The 21,238-nt window shown below is 42.5% G+C and overlaps 1 protein-coding gene across 1 annotated transcript in view; it reads right to left on the reverse strand.

Moving 5' to 3' along the window:
• LOC309548458 (bone morphogenetic protein 8B-like) overlaps window positions 1–21,238 on the reverse strand; it is a 93,582-nt gene that overhangs the window by 1,211 nt on the left and 71,133 nt on the right. The window contains exon 6 of the mRNA XM_082248403.1: window positions 13,042–13,152. Within this exon, the coding sequence (XP_082104529.1) occupies window positions 13,042–13,152 (111 nt within the window). The remainder of the gene's footprint in view (window positions 1–13,041; window positions 13,153–21,238) is intronic.

Raw genomic sequence — 21,238 nt, forward strand, 5'->3', positions numbered from 1 at the left:
TTCTTTTGGATGTTTTTTTAGGGAGGGAGGCAGTGGGTCCCTGATTCTGCCTGCTACCTGCTCCTTACTTCCGGTCATATCACCTTGGCGACTCCACCGAAACTAACAGTTTAGGGCAGCCTGAGAATCAGTGGACCTTTTTTTAGGGAGGGAGGGAGCATGTGCCTGGTTTTGCCTGCTACCTGCTCCTACTTCTGGTCATATCACCTAGGCGAATCCACCAAAACTAACATCTTAGGGCAGCCTGAGAATCAGTGGACCTTTTTTAGGGAGGGAGGGAGAGAGCAGGTGCCTGGTTTTGCCTGCTACCTGCTCCTACTTCTGGTCATATCACCGCGGCCAGGGGTGTCCAAACTTTTTTCAAAGAGGGCCAGATTTGATGAAATGATCATTCGTGAGGGCCGACCATTTTATCAGACATTCTTTTCTTAAAATGAAATGCAAACTAACTATTTTATGCAAAGTTTATTGAAAACATCATACTTTTCATTTCATCACATGGATGACAAATCTAAACAGATGTTAAATCGCTCCGCCTTTCATATCTGAAGGCCAGATGAAAAAAAAATTCAGGAAGCTGAAATATATGTCAGGAACATTGTAAAGTACATTACATATTATTGGTAATAAAGGTTGTCTGTCAACTTTTAAGTTAAATAAAGAAAAAAAAAATATGAACAGGAACATAACACCAAGTATACATGTGTTCAGATATATTGATAACTGATTTAGACCAATTGACATTAACTGAGATTTTACAATGTATTCATCTCAATTCGGAGCATGCGTTCTCCCTAATCAGTCACACAAGGGTTAACCACATATATGCGCTATATGAACCCACCGATGATTAATGGTGGCAGCAAAAAAAGTCATGAATGATACCAATGTATTTTTCCAAATTACCTGTGGGGCCGTATTAAAGCAGCCCGGGGGCCGCAATTGGCCCACAGGCCGGACTTTGGACATGCCTGACCTAGGCGAATCCACCGAAACTAATATCTTAGGGCAGCCTGAGAATCAGTGGACCTTTTTTAGGGAGGGAGGGAGGGAGGGAGCAGGTGCCTGGTTTTGCTTGCTACCTGCTCCCACTTCCAGTCATATCATCTAGGCCAGGGATCCTCAAACTACGGCCCTCCAGCTGTTGCAAAACTACACATCCCATGAGGCATTGTAAAACTCTGACATTCACAGACAGGACTAGGCATGATGGGAATTCCTGAACTACTGGAGGGCCATAGTTTAAAGACCCTTAATCTAGGGAATTCCCCTGGAGGTTCTACCTTCCACCCACAACTTTATGGGACATGTCACAGGTCCCAGAAGACTGCTGGACCATTTACAAAGTGCAGTTGCATTGCATTTGCAGTGGGAAGCCAGCTGTGATGCCACAGGCGGCTTCCCACAGTCAACATGCAGGCGCCCTGAAGACCAGTGAAGAACCAGTCCAGGTGAGGACGGCGCTGAATCCCTGGACAGGAAAGTGTCCTTTTATTAAAAGTTAGCAGCTACCTAGATAGTTGAAGGTTGGCCTTTAATTGGCACATGTACATGATTATGTTCTAGTCAATTTACTGTGTTTCCAATGATATGCACCAGGATTTTGATTGCTCTGTTACTTTTTGCTATATACTTCTCAAAAAAAATTATTGAAAGTAAAAGTTAGAAGCTACAGTATTTGAAGCTGCTGACTTTTATTTTATTTTTTTCAAACAGGGTGTAGAACCTGAACAGGCCAACATTTGAAACTAACGGTTTAGGGCAGCCTGAGAATCAGTGGTCCTACTTGAAGAGTCCTCTAGGAGGCTTTACTTTACACATGTTTTCGTGCCTGGAGTATTAATTGCTGACCAGAGTACTTTAAAGTAGAATTTAAAGCAATACTTTTTTTTTATGTTGGATGGAGTAAGGGAGGGTTATAACCCTTGTCTGATTTTTGTTCCTCATCTGTGTCCCATTGCGGATATTTCTCTTCACTTCCTGTCCCATAGCCAAACAGAAAGTAAGAGAAAACTCCTGCTTCTTGGGGGACCCCCAGGTCATCAGAACTAGAGTCCCCATTGGAAGATTTCCCCTCTATTACCTTCCTGGGGACAACCCAATGGTAATAAAACTAGCATAGTTAGTGAGATAAGACAGAGGGAGAGTTATAGACAGGGGGGGTAATGGTCACAGAGGGGGTCGTAAAACTGTAGGATAATGACTAAGGAAACCCATATCTAAATTTAGGCCGTTATTTTTTGTGTGTTTCGCTCTTTTTTTTCCTTTGGCTCAGAGATTGTTTTTTTTTCATTCTGCTAAAACTTTTGGGAATCAGTACTGCTTGGACCTTGATGAGGGGGACATACACCGAAAGCTTGTCCTGAAAAATTGTATGTTAGTGCAAATAAAAAAAGTATCATGGATAGTACTCAATTTTTCTCTGTCACAAGTGCACTAATACAGCTACAATCACCTCAAGGGGACAACCCAAAATTTAGGATTTTCTTTTACATTCACTTTTAATGATAACTGTATATAGGACAGATAGAGAGGGTGATTCTCCCTTGGAGGCACACACAGCAATAAAACCTGACAGGTGTTCTAATCTCTCTCCACAAAAAAAAGTTTTGTCTTTATTTACTTATAGCCTAACATTTATTTTTTCTTTTAGAACGGGGAATGGTTAAATAGGAAGGTTCTCATTATTTCCTGTCAAAATGTCACTAGAAGAGGAAATGAGCTGAATCGCTTTGGTTTGGACAACAGCAAACATCTAACAGTAACAACTCGCTGATCTTATCACAGAAAAGATGGAAATCCCCCCCCCCCCCCCAACTGTAACAAAAACAGCAATAAAAACCTAAAAGAGGTGAACTACTTTATTCTAAACCAAATAGAAGTCAGCACGCAGCTGTTGTACGAGTGGTGGAAGCAATTAGGCTTAGGTTGCCCAACCTCATGTGAAAAACATTTTCCCATTTGCATATAGAGTCTAGCATTCTACTATATATACTCTTTAAAATGTCTTTGACAGTTAGACCTAGGCTGTAATGGGTACATATTGCATTCATTACATTGCACTGCTTTAGAGTTTATGTGTAATTATAATTTTGTATGTAGTGCTATCCTCTGCTTTTAATGAGGTTATGTTTAAAGTGGTTGTAAACTCCAGTCATTAAATTTGAACTAGGCACATAAATATGTAGCGTTTACTTATTGCCCTCCAAAGCCCTAAGTTTTGTTTCTCTCTGGTGCTTCATTCCCCTGTTATCAGCATGAGTCACTTCTGGGAAGTTTTCCAGACACATAAGAGAAAATTTGTGAGTGAGGGGAGGAGATGAGCACACAGCTTGTCTATTCAGAATACAGCTCTGCGTGATCCTTTATTGCTCTGCCTTTGGTGGGGAGAGGTGTGTGTGTGTGTGTGTGTGGGGGGGGGGGGGGGGGGGGTTGTCCCTGCCTGTCATTCTCCCTGGTGTAACAGCAGAGATCATACAATCCCGCTATGTAGGATCGTATGTCTCTGTGGTTACATCAAAAGCCATACCCCTTGGCAGTTAGAAGCACGCCCCAAAGGACACACTTAACCCCGGGATCTCTAATAAAGTTAACCCCTTCCCTGCCAGTGTCATTTTTACAGTAACAGTGCATATGTATAGCACTGATTACTGTAGTAATGTCACTGGTACTCCCAAAAGTGTCAAAAATGTCAGTCAGGGATCCGATCTGTCCGCCGCAATGTCGCAGTCCCGCAAAAAAAAAAATCGCAGATCGCCGCCATTTCTCGTAAAAAAAAAAAAAACAATAAAAATGACAAATCTTTCCCGTAGTTATTAAACGCAATAACTTTTGCGCAAACCAATCAAAATACGCTTATTGCGATTTTTTTTTACCAAAAATATGTAGCAGAAAACAAATTGGCCTAAAATGTTACAAAATTTAGATTTTTACCTTTTTTTTTTTTTGAGAATTTCATATAAAAAATGTGAAAAATATTTGTTTTTATAGCGCAAAAAATAAAAATCGCACAGGTGAAAAAAGGACGTCAATTTGTTAAGTTACAGCGTCGCACGACCGCGCAATTGTCCGTTAAATTCTTGCAGTGCCGAATCGCAAAATAGGCCCTGGTCTTTGAGCAGGAAAATCCTCCGGGGCTTAAGTGATTAATGGCACCAAGAAAATATATTACAACCATAAAAAAATGCAAAAAGTTTTTATACATCATAATTAAAAAACAGGTAAAAAGATTTAAAATCATGTGAGTCCCTTGTACATATACATCACATATATAGATACATGTATAACCCAAAGAGCCACACTATGATTGAGTGGGGAAATGTACCCCGACACATTACAGCGTTTGTTGTCTTCTTCAGAGGGTAATGCAAAAAGGGTATATTCTACAAATAACAATATGTTAACAAAGTAGAATAGAATGTAAATGCAATATTTGTAATTCAACAAAATACGAAATAATGAATAGCAAATACAAAGTAAATCCACAAACTTACAATGTTGATGACAAAGGTCAATCTACATATGGAGCACCCTAGAGACCCAAGGGACACCAACTGCACCGGGGGGAGAGAGAGTAGCTAAGGAACAAGCTGCTGCTTAGCAAAAAATAATGACCAATGAATGAAAATAATAGAACCACTCAGATAATTTACACAAAGGATGTAACATCCCAATATGAACAGGAGTGGTTCTATTATTTTCAATAACTAGTCATTATTTTTTGCTTAGCTGCAGTTTGTCCCTTGAATTATCTCTCTTTCCCCCTGGTGCGGTTGGTTGTCCCTTGGGTCTCTGGGATGCTCCATATGTGGATTGACCTTTGTCATCAACATTGTAAGTTTGTGGGTTTACCTTGTATATGCAATTCATTATCTCTTATTATGTTTAATTACAAATATTGTATTTATATTCTATACTATTTTGTTAACATATAGGTTTCTTGTACAATCTACCCTTTTTGCATTACTCCCTGAAGAAGACAAAAGTTGAAACGCGTTGGGTACATTTCCCCTCTTAATCATAGTGTGGCTCTTTGGGGTATACATGTATCTATATGTTTGACGTATATGTACAAGGGACTCACATGTTTTTAATCTTTTTACCGGTTTTTAATTATGATGTATAATAAACATTTTGCATTTTTTATGGTTGTAATATATTTTCTTGGTGCCATTAAAATCCCACTTATTATCTCTTGCATTTGTACTGTTTCTAGGAATGTGGCATTATTCAAAGGGGGCAGTCACTAATTGTCTGATGTAATTTCTTGCTGTGGGATGAAGAGAAGAAAGAGGACCAGGAATGTACCTCGTGTGACCAGACCAAAGATGTATGAAAAAAAGGTATTTTTATAGAAATGAAAAAGAAGGGGTTACACTGAACTATATATATATATAAATATATATATATATATATATATATATATATATATTCAAAAATTATAATTTCCCATTAGGTGCCAAGAGCTACAAGAAGGGTTTTAAGAGTGTGACTCCAGACCAAAAATACCAGCTGTCATGTTTAGATTCCTGCCTTCTGAATAGACAAGGGCCAACTGTGAAAGGGAAAACCAGATTTTTTTCCTTGGTTGAAAAGGTGCAAATAATTTTATAGGGGGGTGAAGTGTGGAAAAACATTAAAGCTAGCAGCACTGTAGTTTGTACTGAAGTCTTTATCTCTGATACGAAATATCAGCTGTTCTATCTTTCACTTTCAGATTAACAAGGTGTAGTTTACCTTGTGAGTCTAGACAACCCTTTATAGCATTAGTAATACTTATACACCACTGGTGTGATCCTAATATAAAAGCACCATTCATTGTAGTTACAATCTTTTTTCCCAGGTACTTTGTTTTCACCTTGAAGAATGATAGCAATGATAGAAATTTGTACGTGTCTCTTCTGAATATGTGTGACTTTCAAACTCCCTGTTCTCTCTCAAATCAGTGCAGCCAGTTAAAGCAAGCTGTCATCTAGAGGCAGCTGTGTTCACAAACTACCAGATCATAAGCTATCCATATTCACTAATGGCACCATAGGGAGAGCACCATGCTATCACTAACCACTAGCAGTTGAATTTAAGGAAAGCAGCCTAAATAACTGAAAATGGTGAAAAAAGTGGTAGCATGTGTGCTCGCTTGCAATAATAGAGCCTTCCTACCAAGGAATTAATGCACATGCACTAAAAACTACTAACAGGTTAATGTGTATTTCTTTAGGGACTGGTCAAGAAGCTAATGCATTAAACTGCAGACTGGTCACTACAGAATAATCCATATGCACTACCAACCGGTCACAGAGGGGTTAATGCGCATGTACTAGGCAGCAGTCACTGTAGGGTTAACACCCATACAATGGATTAAGTTAACCAATGGGACTTTTTTTGGTGTCGCGTTCACATATTAATGACAAATGTTATAGCAAAAACATTTTTATTAAAAAATATTAACATCACTCAAAAAAGAGGGAAGAATGCTATTCATATCATGTCATACATTTAGGACATTATTACTGTATATTGTATATCGCTACCTACATAAATCCCTTCAAATACCCTCTGTACAGTAGGTTAAAGTGCCTTCACAATTAGAGTAGGCGTATGGTCACAATCTAATTAAGCTTAAACCTTCTCCCACTCCGGTTCCAAGCCCTATACTAACCATAAAGGAAAGATGCTTATACTTACCTAATCTAAGGGTGCTCTGGTCCAGTCACGTGATGGCCTCCCAGCACCATTTCAGAGGAGAGGAGGGACAGTGAATAACAAATGCTGCATAGTAGGTCTATGGATGATGTCACCGCCCAGGCATTTTAGCCATTGTCCCTGCTATCTCCTGAACCCTTAGATTAGGTAAGTATTTACAGGGTAGGGAGCAGGTTTAAGCTTAGTTAGGTTTTGTCTGGAATTCCACTTTAAGTATAACATTATTTATATTCAGTTGTTGTTGATTCCTGCAGTGGAATGAGGAAGATTGTCAGCACATTTCCCAGATCATAGCTCTGCTTTGTAAGGAAAAAGAGGAAGTGTGTATTTATCAGAGAGACTAGTCAGGGGGCCATGGACCAGAGTCTAATCTCTTTTATAGATGAGACTGAAGGGGACATGCACAGGGTCCAGAATTGTCAATAGTAAGCAATATAGTAAATGCCAAATGCCAAGGCACTGCCAAACAGCCCCCAGTCAAAATGGGGACATCTTGCTTTTGAATATTATATGTGCAAAAAATGGCACGCTGACAATCATATTGTAATGCAACGTGACAAAAATTAAAAAACAAATCCTATGTGTAAGAGAAAGTAAGTTCCATGTGATTAGCAGTCCATTTATGACATCCCATAAAAAGTTACAAAGTGAAAACTCCACTGTACATGGACTACCAATGTGTGCATTAAATATGGATGTGAGTAACGAGCCAACAGGTGAGTCACCCAGGTGCGCCTCCACCAAAAGGTAAAAAATGCCTCCTTACCAGAAATAATGGACTCTTAATAAAAAGAGTCAAAAGCACTATGTGCATAACTATCTCTAAAGATGGAAATCATATACTCCTTTCCTCCTCTCTGGTTAGTGCGATCTTGCAACTACTGGTGGGAATTGCTCCATTAAAAGGCCATGACTTCTTATTTAAGAGCAAGGTCTCAATGCGCTTTTCCCCCCTAGCTGACATGCCTGATGAAGGGGACCTGCGTGCCTCCGAAACGTTGCCTTCTGTGTACTATGTGACCACCATAATAAAGCTTTGGACCCTCCTTGCGGAATCCTTGGTGTGCTGATGACAGTTCTTCTCTTGGATCGTTTATGGTTCCTAGCCTGTGATCATTGCAGCATCCATCATTAACGAATGGGCCATCTTCAGCAAAGGGTGCATGGGGAATAATAGGATTTTTGTACTCACCGTAAAATCCTTTTCTCTGAGTTCATTGACAGACACAGTTCCATATTCTTCACCATAGGGTTATGCTGTCCTCTACAGGAGTAGGACCAGGCAGACAACACAAAAGACAGGGCCACCTTATTCCTGTAAACCACCAGAGGGAACGACAAGAAAAAAATGCTAACTCCGTCACCCTGTGAGCAGAGGTGATAGCCACCAAAAAAAAAAACCTTTTGTGACAGCGTAAGGAAAGGGATCTCCTGTATGTTTTCAAAGGGAGGTTTTTGAAGAATTGACAGAACCAGGTTAAAATCCCATGATGCCAGAGGAGAACTTGCAGGCGAAGTAAAATTATGAACCCCCTGAAATTATGTACGCCCCAATGAATGGGAAGCCAAAGGTCTTTGAAAAAAGGCTGCCAAGGCAGACACTTGGACTTTCATGGTGCTCAAAGGCAGTTTCTGATTCAACCCCATTGAAGAAAGGCAAGATTCTGAGCCATCAAAAAGGAATGAGGATGGACTCCTCGAACCTCACACCAGGAAATGTACGTCTTCCACATTCAATGATAAAGCTTTCGAAATGTAGATTTCCTCACCTTCAACATGGTTTGGAATCACCGAGCCAGACTAGCCCCTGTCTTTGAGCACCTGGCTCTAAACAGCCAGGCCGTCAAAGCCAGCGGCTGAAAAACAGAATGCAAGATCGGCCCTTGAGACAGCAGGTCGTCCATAGGAGGAAACCTCCAGGGGACATCGGCAACCAGTCACACCAGGTCGGCGTACTGAGACCGGCAAGGCCAGTTCAGAGCCACCAGAAGAAACATGCCATAAATAAGGCACCAGCCATAGTAAACATGTAACGAGCCTTAGAGATTCTGCCCCTCTGTCAGCCGGATTCCTAAAATCCGAGGATTCTACCACCGGAAACATGGTTGCCATAGTCAACCTAGAAATAGGGTAACCCATCGCCGGTGGGGGGTGTCCACTTCTTCAGAAGCGACTCCTCAAGGGATACTGGACAGCAAAGCGTCTTGGAACCATCAAGAGTCGTATTGGATGCACCCAGCACTTATAGAGACAATTGTAAAAATAAGCTGGATATGAGAAAACCGAAACCGCATGGGACAGGTTATGGGTGACAAATGCAACAGATATGTCCGTAGCAGCCTTGGCTACATCCTCCAACATAAATGGCTCATGCACTGATGCAATCAATGCATCTACCTCTTTTGAGTGGCGCAGCAGCCATGGAGGAATCATCCTCAGTGTCTGATGGGTCAGAGAAACATGGACTCAGACCCCGCAGGGTGATCCCATCCGCCACGACCGAACCAGATGCAGGATCTGATGAGACAGGAGAGGGCGAGGGGGCGCAATCTCTAAGCCAACGCCCAACGCTATCCCTATCCCACACAGGTGGTCGGTGATTACAGCCCCCTACGGTAGGGGCTGACTGAGGCCTGCAAAAAAGGGGGGCCAACAAGGGAACCCCGCAAGGGGGTCCTCCATGGGTGCTCTTCCAAGAAGGCCCACATAGGAGGCCAAAAATGGACCCCCTAAGGGGGGCCGCCCGCCACTAATTCAGGAAGACCTGCAGACAGGCTACCTCCACATAGCCACTGGGGAAGGCAGATGCCCCACAGCACCCTGCCAGGCAAAACCTGCCTGGGACCCTGTTCTCCCCCCCAGGGCCGCCCTACCAGAAGGGGGTGGCCTAGTGGGCCGCAAAGCCATGGCCTAAATATTTGGCCGTGGGGCCCAGTAGGCCGCAAAGCTGCAGCCTAAATTTTTGGCCACCCTGCCACGTGAGTGCGATCTGCAGGGGACCCATGATCAGCCAGGGGAGCAGAGGGGAGACGGATGTCCCGGGGTACAATGGCTACATTAGCTGCCACAACTCGGGCTGCCCCATGCAAAGTCCAGCCAGTAGGCTGCAAAGCCACGGCCTAGATTTTTGGCCTGCCAACTGCGTGGTACTCGGACCCGCGGATACCGGGCCACCCTCCCCCCAGGCCCACCAGCTGTCCCAAGGGGACGCAAAAAAGCCACCAACCCCATAGGGTGACAGGGGGGCCAGCAGGCACCAAGATAAGGGGGGACACCCACAGCCTGGGCACCAGCCACCCTCCGCACCATGAGCACAGGCAGACAAGCCAGTTAAATACCACCCAGGAAGGGGAGGGGGGAGAGAACCCTGGAGGGACCAACCACCCCACGGAGTACCTGCGCCCCACACCAAATCCAGGGAAGGAGAGGAGTGGGCCCTTACTTACTGATCCAGAGAAGCAGGTAAGACTCCTAAGACAGAAATTGCCTCATCACTGAAGTGGGGGAGCTGTCAGTCAGAAGGAACACTGCAACTCAGGCCGAGACCCAGTCGTATGCTACCATGCGAGACGTTTAACTCGCGGGCCAGCCCCAGTCCTGTGGGGCTATGTCGCAGCTGACCGAGCACGGAGCTATAGTCTGCATGCACTCGCTGGCCAGGCTGAGGGGACCACTGGAACAATAATAGTCAGGTCCCTCGCTCAGCCAGGCAGTTGCTAGATCTCCACAGGAAAAAAACAGGAAGAAATCCAAAAAGAAACAGCAATAAAATAGACAAAAAAGCCAGGACCTAGAGTCAGGCAGGGAGACTAGGTCCTACTCCTGAACTAGGCAAACAAAAACTGAGTATATCTAAGCAGAGAGGGTGGTTATGCCAGCTGAGGCTTGTGTGTTGTCTCACCAAGAAGAAAAATTAGGGATTATAGACAATCACCTGGGAATTAGTTGCAAAAAGAAGGCTCAACTCTGGTTTTCAATTACAAAAACAATCTTTAATGGTAGCAATATTGAAGACAATAAAAAATCATATGCTAACATGTAGCAGATGATACAGACCTAACAACCCGCAATTGCTGGCAAAATGCACACACGCTCACACAACCACACACGTCAAAGGGCCCCCATCCATCCACTCAGAGCCACTCTCACCAAGTCTCATTGATAGCAGAAGCAGGTCCTATAACAGACAATGTGATGCAACTACCGAACAATGGACTCTTAGTGCATTCTATATCAATAGCAAAATTCTCAAATTAATGCGGATATAGGACAATATCTTCATATAATTAGGACATTAAAGACCGCATGGAGGGAGCAAAAAATGTTCTTGAAATCAGCCATCAAAACATCTTGTACACTGATGAAGAAAACACATCCTGTTCCTCCTGTATGAACAGGAATAGTCCATATGACAGGATGAGATGAAAAACTGCAGTAATACACGTAATGGGGTATATCACCCGTGGTCTAGGGGCTCGTGAACAGTGTTGCAGACCGCAAACAAGTGGTGCTGATCGATATCACAAGGTCACTCAAATGAGGGACCAAAGGAAATCCTCTTGAAAAAGAAAGAGTCCTTGTGACAAGGGCAGGTTAAGCCATGGTTAAGTTGATAGTTATTAACTGGGTCAGCAGACAGCTAAAGGAGTGGCTTTTGTAGATGTGGACAGTAAAGAAAGGATATAAACAGCTGTGTTGTAGAGGGGGGAGAGAGCGAGAGGGGAAGGGCGGTATCGTAGATGATTACTTTGGTAACAGCACAGTCAATTTCCGCAAATGCAGAGCCCTCACAGGGCTAAAGTCTCTCTTACCAACCCCTCGGTGTACCGCAGATGCTCCAGCACATGCTTGTATTGCATACCCCCATGCCTCTGTTGCTACTGTTCCGGTATCCCAACTGTGTATCCTGCCATCTCCTGCCGCCTCATGCACTCTGGTTCCGGACTGCAGGCGCCGTCCCTCAGAGCCTCATCACTTCTTTCCGCAACCTGGAAGTTAACCCGGGTGCAGTGCCGATGTCTATGTCCGCAGAGATTGAAAGCTAAGGCTTGGCTTGGTGGGTGTATGGGGCCCAGCGTGTGACGTTGACGCGTTTCGCGTGCGTGATGCAAGCTTCGTCAGGACCAGTGTGTGTTGTGTTGTGTTGTGTGTCGTGTTGTCTGCCTAGTCCTACTCCTGTAGAAGGCAGCATAACCTTATGGTGAAGAATATGGAGCTGTGTCTGTCAATGAACGGAAGAGAAATTGTGTTTTGCTCATCACATGGGACTTACTTTCTCTAACACATAGGATTTATTTTTACATTTTTTATCACATTGCATTACAATTTAAATGTCAGCGAGACAAATCCATTTTTTGCACGTTATGTACTATTTTATTCAATAGTTTTTTTGCCAGCAGCTTATTTGGCCTACCAACACAAAAGTTTAGATTTTTTTCTTTGAATATTATAACCCATTATATACCAATCACTCAGTAGTAAGTACACAAAACCAGGACACTAAGGGATCCAAGTGATTGTCACTAGAATAAAACTTGTGGTGCTGTATAGAAAAGGTTTAATACTTACCCGTCCAGCTACCCACGCCAACATGCTCTTTGATGAGTTACAACACCCAAGAAAATATTCAACATCTGACATTTATGAGCTTGATCCCTGATCCACCACATAGAAATGTAGTTTATTTAAAACCCCTACATCCCTACTTTAGTATTGTCGTATGTCACTACTGTGTTCTATATGACACAGGGGCTGGGAGAAGGAAGCCCTGTGCACACAGCACATAAGTGTCAGATGCTGAAGATATTTTTGGCCTCATATTTCTTCAGGAGAGCAAAGATTGGTGACAGGTAAGTATTAATCCTTTTATTTAATCGCAGAGTCTCTCTAAAGCTTAGATTCTATACACTGGTTAATTAGGTTATTAAAAACACTGTGCAGACTGGTCACCGAGCCATTAATGCCAATGCATAGAAGAATGGTAATTGAGAGGTTATTGTACATACACAGCCTAGAAATCCCTGTACCTGGAGGGACCATTTCATACACAGCATGGGTACTGGGAAGTGGGGATGTGTTTTCTGGGGGGCAGGATATTGTTGAGAGACCAATATGTGTAGTGGAGGTGGGAATATTAAAGGTCTTCTTCTAATACTATATAGGTTAGGACGGGCTTAATGTTTCCTAATTATGTCATAGATGGCTGCATCATTCATGAGGCTGTTTTTTAGTGTGACACTTGTAGCCAAGTTCAGTAGCGTGAGGCAAATGTATATTTTTTACCTTGTATATGGAAAATTATTTGGTCACACCTGTATACTTCAGAATACTATTCCTTACCAGTGACTGCAGGATGGCGTGATTGGTGGCATTCATACAAGAGTCAAGTGGAAATGAGCATTCTCCTTCACAATAAAATGCTGAGTACCCCTGTGGAGCAATCACCCAGTCCTAGAAAACCAGAAGGTTTGACATTATTACTCAATATTGTTAGATACTGTTTGCTTATTTGGCAGTACAGCAGAAATCAAAGTGAATGGCTTGTAGAGGTTAAGAAGAAATGACTGGTTCTCATAGAAGTATTTGAAAGACCCCTATTCCCTCTCTTCACTCTGGTTCAAAATCACCACCACACCTCCCTACTCGGCTAACCTAAGCCAGCATCTAAAATTGTATCATACTAATTACATATCTCCCGCTCCAACACATTGGAATTATCTATATATACAGTGCTTCCGTTCTGTCCAGAATAGCTGCCTAATCTCAGTACTGCCAAAGTAAAACGCTACAAACCCAGACACACAAGGCTTTTCAATCTTCTTTTTAGCCCTGAGCTATTTATGCTAGCACCACCTGCCTGGCTATAGGTGCCATTCATAGAACAGTTATTACTTACACCAGCAATTTGGATGGATATTTTAGTTTTTGGTAGATGCTGGAGAACTAGCATCCTTACAATTTCTTATGTTGAACATACATAGAGATATAAGGAAATTTCTATGCTTTAGTTCCTTAGCCTACGCATGTGGCATACCTTTTATGAGTGGGTCCTACTCTGTCTGATGCCTTTTTTTTTTTTTTGTTCCATAAACATTTTATTGTTGGTAAGCAGGTCCAATGAATTACAATGCGAAGTTACATGCATGAGCAACAGACACATCATACAATTGCATTTAACATCAGGAAAAAACTCAGTCAGAGAAATCTCTAGGTGAGATATTAGAGAGTCATCAACAGGACTGTAAGGAATAGAATGTTGTGTGTATGTACACCATCTTTGTCTGTATCAGATTTCTGGGTCCCAACAACCCAACCAAAAATACCATGAAACTTACAGTACTTGACAGCATTTTACAGAAAATAAAGTATGAGACTCTTCCCAGACCTTGACTGGAGCTGTATGGGAAACACGAATAGGGGCGGTACAGTGGTGTAGTGTTTAGTACATTCACCTAGCAGCAAGAGGGTTGCTGGTTCAAATCCCAACCATGACACTACCTGCCTGGAGTTTGCATGTTCTCCCTGTGCCTGCGTGGGTTTCCTCCAGACACTCCGGTTTCTTTCCATACTCCAAAGACATGCTGGTAGGTTAATTGGATCCTGTATAAAAAATTGGCCCTACTGTGTATGTATGTGAGTTAGGGACCTTAGATTGTAAGCTCCTTGAGGGCAGGGACTGATGTGAATGTGCAATGTATATGTAAAGCGCTGCATAAATTGACAGCGCTATATAAGTACCTGAAATAAAATAAAATAGTCACAAACTTAATAAATGTATTTGTGAAATAGGGGGAGGGTTAAAGAGAGGACTTTGGCTATACCAACTGCAGATAGTCAAAGTTTTCTGGGAAGTCCAGTAAGTAAGGGAAGAGGTCAAGCTAGGTTAAAGGCAGTGGTTCTAACCTGAGTGGAGGTTAAGGGAAGGAAACTACAAAATAAGAAAAAAAAAGGGAGGGGGGAAAGAGGCAGCAAAGTTAAAGAATTATTAGATAAGATTGAGGACAAGGGTGCAGAACCAAAAAGCGTAAGAAAGGAGGTAGAAGAAACCTGCTCTTTCCCTCTATTCACACGCCCCACCAATCTGATATTTTTTTTTCTTTTAACAGATATTCTATATTACATTTTCAAAAAGAAAAAAAAAAACAAGTGATGTGTAGCACTTGCTAAATGAATATAAGTGGGTATAAAGCAGAAGGTATGCATAACTAAGTCTAGAAATGACATAAAATTCGATACATAAGGGTCCATATCATACATGTGAAGATTCAGATTAGATAGGATACCCAGCATCTGTTCATCAAAATATAAGGCAAGGCATGATCAGCGTAGGGATTATTCATGTACTAGAAGTAATAAAAGGAAAGGGAAGAGGGGAAAGAGGAGAAAGGAATACGGGGGGCAGGAGGGGAGGGGAAAGAGAGGAGGAGAAACAGAACATAAGGTAGATAGCAATAAAAAGGGAAAATGGGGATAATAATAAAAGTTCTTCAATGCACCAGACTTCTGATATACACTGAAACCTAGGGTAACAGTCAGCTACCAACAAGTAAAGGAGAGTCTCATCACCAGATCACATTGTATGGCCCCTGGCTTCCACCCAATCAGCCCAGATCTTACATTTCTAAGGGAAAATTCTTCCCATATATATGGGTTAAGGGGAAGAAACGCTTTCACAATAATTCTTCACAATTGAATAGTAGGGGAATCTGAAACTTTCCATTTAGATAAAAATAGTTTTCCTAGTACAGATGGCAGCATAGAAAAAGAATAATCCCTAATGGGGATATCCAAGAGCAGGAATGTAGGATCCACACTAAGCATGAGTCCAGTAGCTGCATTAAGATCTCTTACCACATCACCCTAGAACTGCTGTATACAAGGACAAGTCCAAACCATATGAATAAATGTACCAACTGCCAATCGGCACTTTGGATAGTGGTCATAAACCGTGGGGTATAATAAATTAACAACAGAAAGCCTCTGGGGAGTGTAGTAGACTTGATGCAGGAATTTTAATTGTATGAACCTGTCTCTGGCTGAGATCATAAGGGTCAGGTATTGTTTTACTTCCTCGAGTTAGCATCAGTTAAACTCAGGATGTCCCGCTGCAATGAGCAGAACAATTGAGATGCACTAAAGGTATCCTTAGTGGGGATCCTAAGATATAAGGATGAAAGGATCCAGTCCGCATTGCTGGAAATCAAAAATCATTTGAGTGGGAGGCAGGGACAACAGGTACAAGGAATTTTACTGGAAGAGCATGTCGTAATTGAAGAAACCTAAAAAACATCCAGGTAGGGAGATGGAATTGGGCCCTTAATCTATCAAACATAAATAGTCGACCCTTCGGTATGATATGATGTAAGGTTTTACCATCATAATGCTCCCAAACACTAGGTTCAGGTATAGAGCAAAGATGAGGAAGAGTTGGATTACCCCAGAGAGACGTAGCAGGAAAATAGTAGTCAACTCACCAACATATCTACCCATTTGTCTCCTAACCACAATTGTATTCTGTATGGGGGTTGTAACATCTGGATTAGAGTGGGGGTCACGGAAAACAAGATTACTGAGCAGAAGACATGGTTACTGAGATTAAGACCCTAGTGACACACCTTCTAGAGTCACCGCCAGATTGGTAACTGGTTTGGAGAACCACCATCTCACGATCACCACCGCAATCCAATAATATTTTTTTAAAGCAGAGAAGGGCTAATCCTCCAGGAGAGAGTGGGAGCTGCAATATAGTTTTATCCAATTTGGTGAAAAAGTTTTGGGAATAGGAACCAGGGTATGCTGAAATATATATAGAGATTGAGGAAGGAAAGCAATTTTGATAAGATTGATCCTCGGAGTTAACCCCCGGAGTCAACCGCAATGATTTCCAAACAGTGCATTTCTGAGTCAGTTGATAGAGGGCAGGGTTTAAATTTTTGCATATGTAGCAGGAAAGATCACAATGGATCTGACCCCCTAAATATTTGAAATGGGAGACCCAGGTGAGAGGTGAGTTAGGAATCAGTGGAACACTGATGGGTGCAGGGAAAACAACACAGATTTGTCCCAATATACTGGAGAATTCTTTCAAACCTATAAATAACCTCAAGAGCTGCAGGACATGGTAGCATCCCTTACATACAGCAAAGTGTCATCTGCATACAGAGAGCTAGTGATATAGCTTTACCACCTCAGAAGAACTTAACAGTATGGCCAAAGGTTCAATGGTAATGGAAAACAGCCCAGGTGATAGAGGCCAACCTTTCCTCTTTGAAGGGCAAAGGGGGAGGATAGCTTACCATTAGTCTGCGCATGGGCTGTGGGGTTAGAATACAATAACTGCACCCAGGCTTCAGCATTGACAGAGGCCATGAATCCAGGATTACTTAAACATCCTGAGTTTGCAACAATATTAAATAATTTGAGTAGGTTTATTTCTGTGCTTTTTATAGGCATAAAACCAGAGTGGTCCCCATGAATCAGAGTAAGAATAATAGTATTCAAACGAGTAGTCACCAGTTTAATTTACTTGATGCTATACTCTGATTAAAAAGTGTTCCTTTCATTTTTTTTTATTTAGCAGGGAGAACTGAAAAACTGCAAGGAACTCTGGGATATGTAGTCCCCAACCAATGCTGCCCCATTGTAATCTCCAGGATAAAAACTACTGAAACCAGCAGCCCATAAACTCAGAGGAGGCATTTTGCAGCAGAGGCTACCTGGGAGAAGGGAGAGTTACCACAAGAAAGACTGGACACTGGAGAGGGGTGCTGCAGTCCTGAGTCTGTGTGATTGTTCCGGTTACAGCTCAGAGGTTGGCGGCTGACATCCAGGGCTACAGAGAGGACCCTGGGTGCATCTTTCAACATCCCTGTCAGCGTGTGGTGTTTCCATGTGGAGGTGGCCAGTCGGGAAAGCATGGAGGATCGATCCTATGATATTTCCTCCTTGAGCCTCTGGACACAGGAATGGTAAGAGGGCACTTGCCCAATCCTCTTTAAGCCAGAGCACTGAACTTCTGTTGTTGCTCTGCCTCACTTGATTAGGAGAATCTGTGATGCTGTTACACCCTGTTTGGCAGTGATAGTACCTGTCTGATTTAACTGAAGATTACCCACACCATTCGAGTCCTATCTATCTACCAAGCTCTCTTTGTATGTACTTTGTTCTTTCCATTTAAGAAAGAAAACAAATGCACCACCATAACGTCATCTAAAGTCTGAAGGGCCCTATCTATATTTAGGACTCTAGTCATTATATGAGCGGGTTCAGGTTGTGGATTAATTCAGTGCACTGAATCAGGTATTGTGTTTGAACAGGCCTGTTGGGACTGTGATGCTGTGGTGGAGAGAGAACTGACATAGAGAACAAACTAATTTCAATGCCCTCCTCCTGCCTAGACTCATATGTCTAATTTAAAGAGGTTGTAAACCCATTAGAACAAACTACATACTAGTTCATTATGAAATACTTACCTAAGAACGAGCTCCCGCCGTGCCGCCCGCTTACCTGTATGACGGGCGACATGTCCAGTCGCCCGTCTTCCGGGATCACGGCATCTGGTTGGCCGGAGCCGCGGTGAAGTCACTCCCGCGCACGCGCGTGGGAGCCAACGGTCACGGCACGGGGCTCTGAAGAAACGGCACCAGCGGCCGTTCCTTCAGAGCGCATGCGCCAGTGACGTCACTGGCTGCATGTAAGGTAAATATCTCCTAAACGGTGCATGTTTAGGAGATATTTACAGTACCTATAGGTAAGCCTTAATATAGGCTTACCTATAGGTACAAGTTGTAGAGGAGGGTTTACTTCCTCTTTAAGTAGAGTTGGCCATTAATTCACTAAAGTAATGTCTACCATATAGTTTGTTACTTTTGTGTGTTTACCTCTGCTCTCTGGGTCGTTTCACTTAAAGAGGAAGTAAACCCTCCTCTACAACTTGTACCTATAGGTAAGCCTATAATAAGGCTTACCTATAGGTACTGTAAATATCTCCTAAACATGTACCGTTTAGGAGATATTTACCTTAGAAGCATCCAGTGACGTCACTGGCGCAGGCGCACTGAAGGAACGGCCGCTCGTGCCGTTCATTCAGAACTCCGTGCCGTGACTGTCGGCTCCCGCGCGCGTGCGCGGGAGTGACGTCACCGCGCCTCCGGCCAATCAGATGGCCGGATGCCGCGATCCCGGAAGACGGGCGACTAGACATGTCGCCCGTCATCCAGCTAAGCGGACGGCACGGCGGGGGCTCGTTCTAAGGTAAGTATTTCATAATGAGCTAGTATGCATCGCATACTAGCTCATTATGTGTTTCTCTTGCAGGGTAAGTAAGAAAAAAGAAAATAAAAAAAGAGTTTACAACCTCTTTAAAGGAGTCCCCTGAAAGCAGACAGGTTTGATCTTTAAAGTTCTTTTAATAGCCCTTTATTCCTTGTTCACCCATACATAGCTGCTTACTATTCAATATCATTATTACTGTTGTTTCTTTCCTTCCTTAAGCAAGTTCATAGTAAAGATAATTTCTATGTTTACTCAACCGGTGTCCATTTTCTTTGGTTATGAATCAGGACACTCACACCTCTGGCATATGAGGATTGAATTTGCATGGTAGTAATGGCCCACCCAAGGTTTCTTAAGGCTGAGCACCTTACCGACAAGATCCTGGAAAATACAGATATGGGGAGAGTAGGTTTTCAATCAAGTAAATTCCAAGGATGGTTTGGTTTTAGCATGTCCCCGGACATTTCAGGAAAATGTAGTTGAAGGGGACAATAGCATAAAAGGTTTTAATGAGACAAACATAGAAACATAGAAACATAGAATGTGTCGGCAGATAAGAACCATTTGGCCCATCTAGTCTGCCCAATATATCTGAATCCTATGAATAGTCCCTGGCCCTATCTTAAATGAAGGATAGCCTTATGCCTATCCCATGCATGCTTAAACTCCTTCACTGTATTTGCAGCTACCACTTCTGCAGGAAGGTTATTCCATGCATCCACTACTCTCTCAGTAAAGTAATACTTCCTCATATTACTTTTAAACCTTTGCCCCTCTAATTTAAAACTGTGTCCTCTTGTGGTAGTTTTTCTTCTTTTAAATATGCTCTCCTCCTTTACCGAGTTGATTCCCTTTATGTATTTAAAAGTTTCTATCATATCCCCTCTGTCTCTTCTTTCTTCCAAGCTATACATGTTAAGGTCCTTTAACCTTTCCTGGTAAGTTTTTTCCTGCAATCCATGTACTAGTTTAGTAGCTCTTCTCTGAACTCTCTCTAGAGTATCTATATCCTTCTGGAGATATGGCCTCCAGTACTGCGCACAATACTCCAAGTGAGGTCTCACCAGTGTTCTGTACAGCGGCAAAAGCACTTCTCTCTTTCTACTGCTTATACCTCTCCCTATACATCCAAGCATTCTGCTGGCATTTCGTGCTGCTCTATTACATTGTCTTCCCACCTTTAAGTCTTCTGAAATAATTACTCCTAAATCCCTTTCCTCAGATACTGAGGTCAGGACTGTGTCAAATATTCTATATTCTGCCCTTGGGTTTTTACGTCCCAGGTGCATTATCTTGCACTTATCCACATTAAATTTCAGTTGCCAGAGTTCTGACCATTCTTCTAGTTTTCCTAAATCCTTTTCCATTTGGCGTTTCCCTCCAGGAACATCAACCCTGTTACATATCTTTGTGTCATCAGCAAAAAGACAAACCTTACCATCGAGGCCTTTTGCAATATCACTTATGAAGATATTAAACAAAATTGGTCCCAGTACAGATCCCTGAGGTACCCCACTGGTAACATGACCTTGTTCTGAATGTTCTCCATTGACTACAACCCTCTGTTGTCTGTCACTCAGCCACTGCCTAATCCACTCAACAATATGGGAGTCCATGCTCAATGACTGCAGTTTATTGATAAGTCTTCTATGTGGGACAGTGTCAAAAGCCTTACTAAAATCTAGATATGCAATGACTACTGCACCTCCACCGTCTATTATTTTAGTCACCCAGTCAAAAAAATCTATAAGATTTGTTTGACATGATCTCCCTGAAGTAAACCCATGTTGTTTTTCATCTTGCAATCCATGGGATTTAAGATGTTCCGCAATCCTATCCTTTAATAGGGTTTCCATTAATTTGCCTACTATTGATGTCAGACTCACTGGTCTATAGTTGCTCGATTCCTCCCTACTACCTTTCTTGTGAATGGGCACGACATTTGCCAATTTCCAATCTTCCGGGACGACTCCTGTTACTAATGATTGGTTAAATAAATCTGTTAATGGTTTTGCCAGCTCACCACTAAGCTCTTTTAATAATTTTGGGTGTATCTCATCAGGACCCTGTGACTTATTTGTCTTCACTTTAGACAGCAATCTTAGAACGTCTTCCTCTGTAAAGACACATGCATCAAACGATTCATTAGTCATCCTTTCAAGTGGAGGTCCTTCTCCTTCTTTTTCTTCTGTAAAAACTGAACAGAAGTATTCATTAAGGCAGTCGGCTAGCCCTTTATTCTCTTCTACATACCTTCCGTCCT

This window comes from Pelophylax lessonae, assembly GCF_965119305.1.
Source record: "Pelophylax lessonae genome assembly, chromosome: 2".
Taxonomy (NCBI): domain Eukaryota; kingdom Metazoa; phylum Chordata; class Amphibia; order Anura; family Ranidae; genus Pelophylax; species Pelophylax lessonae.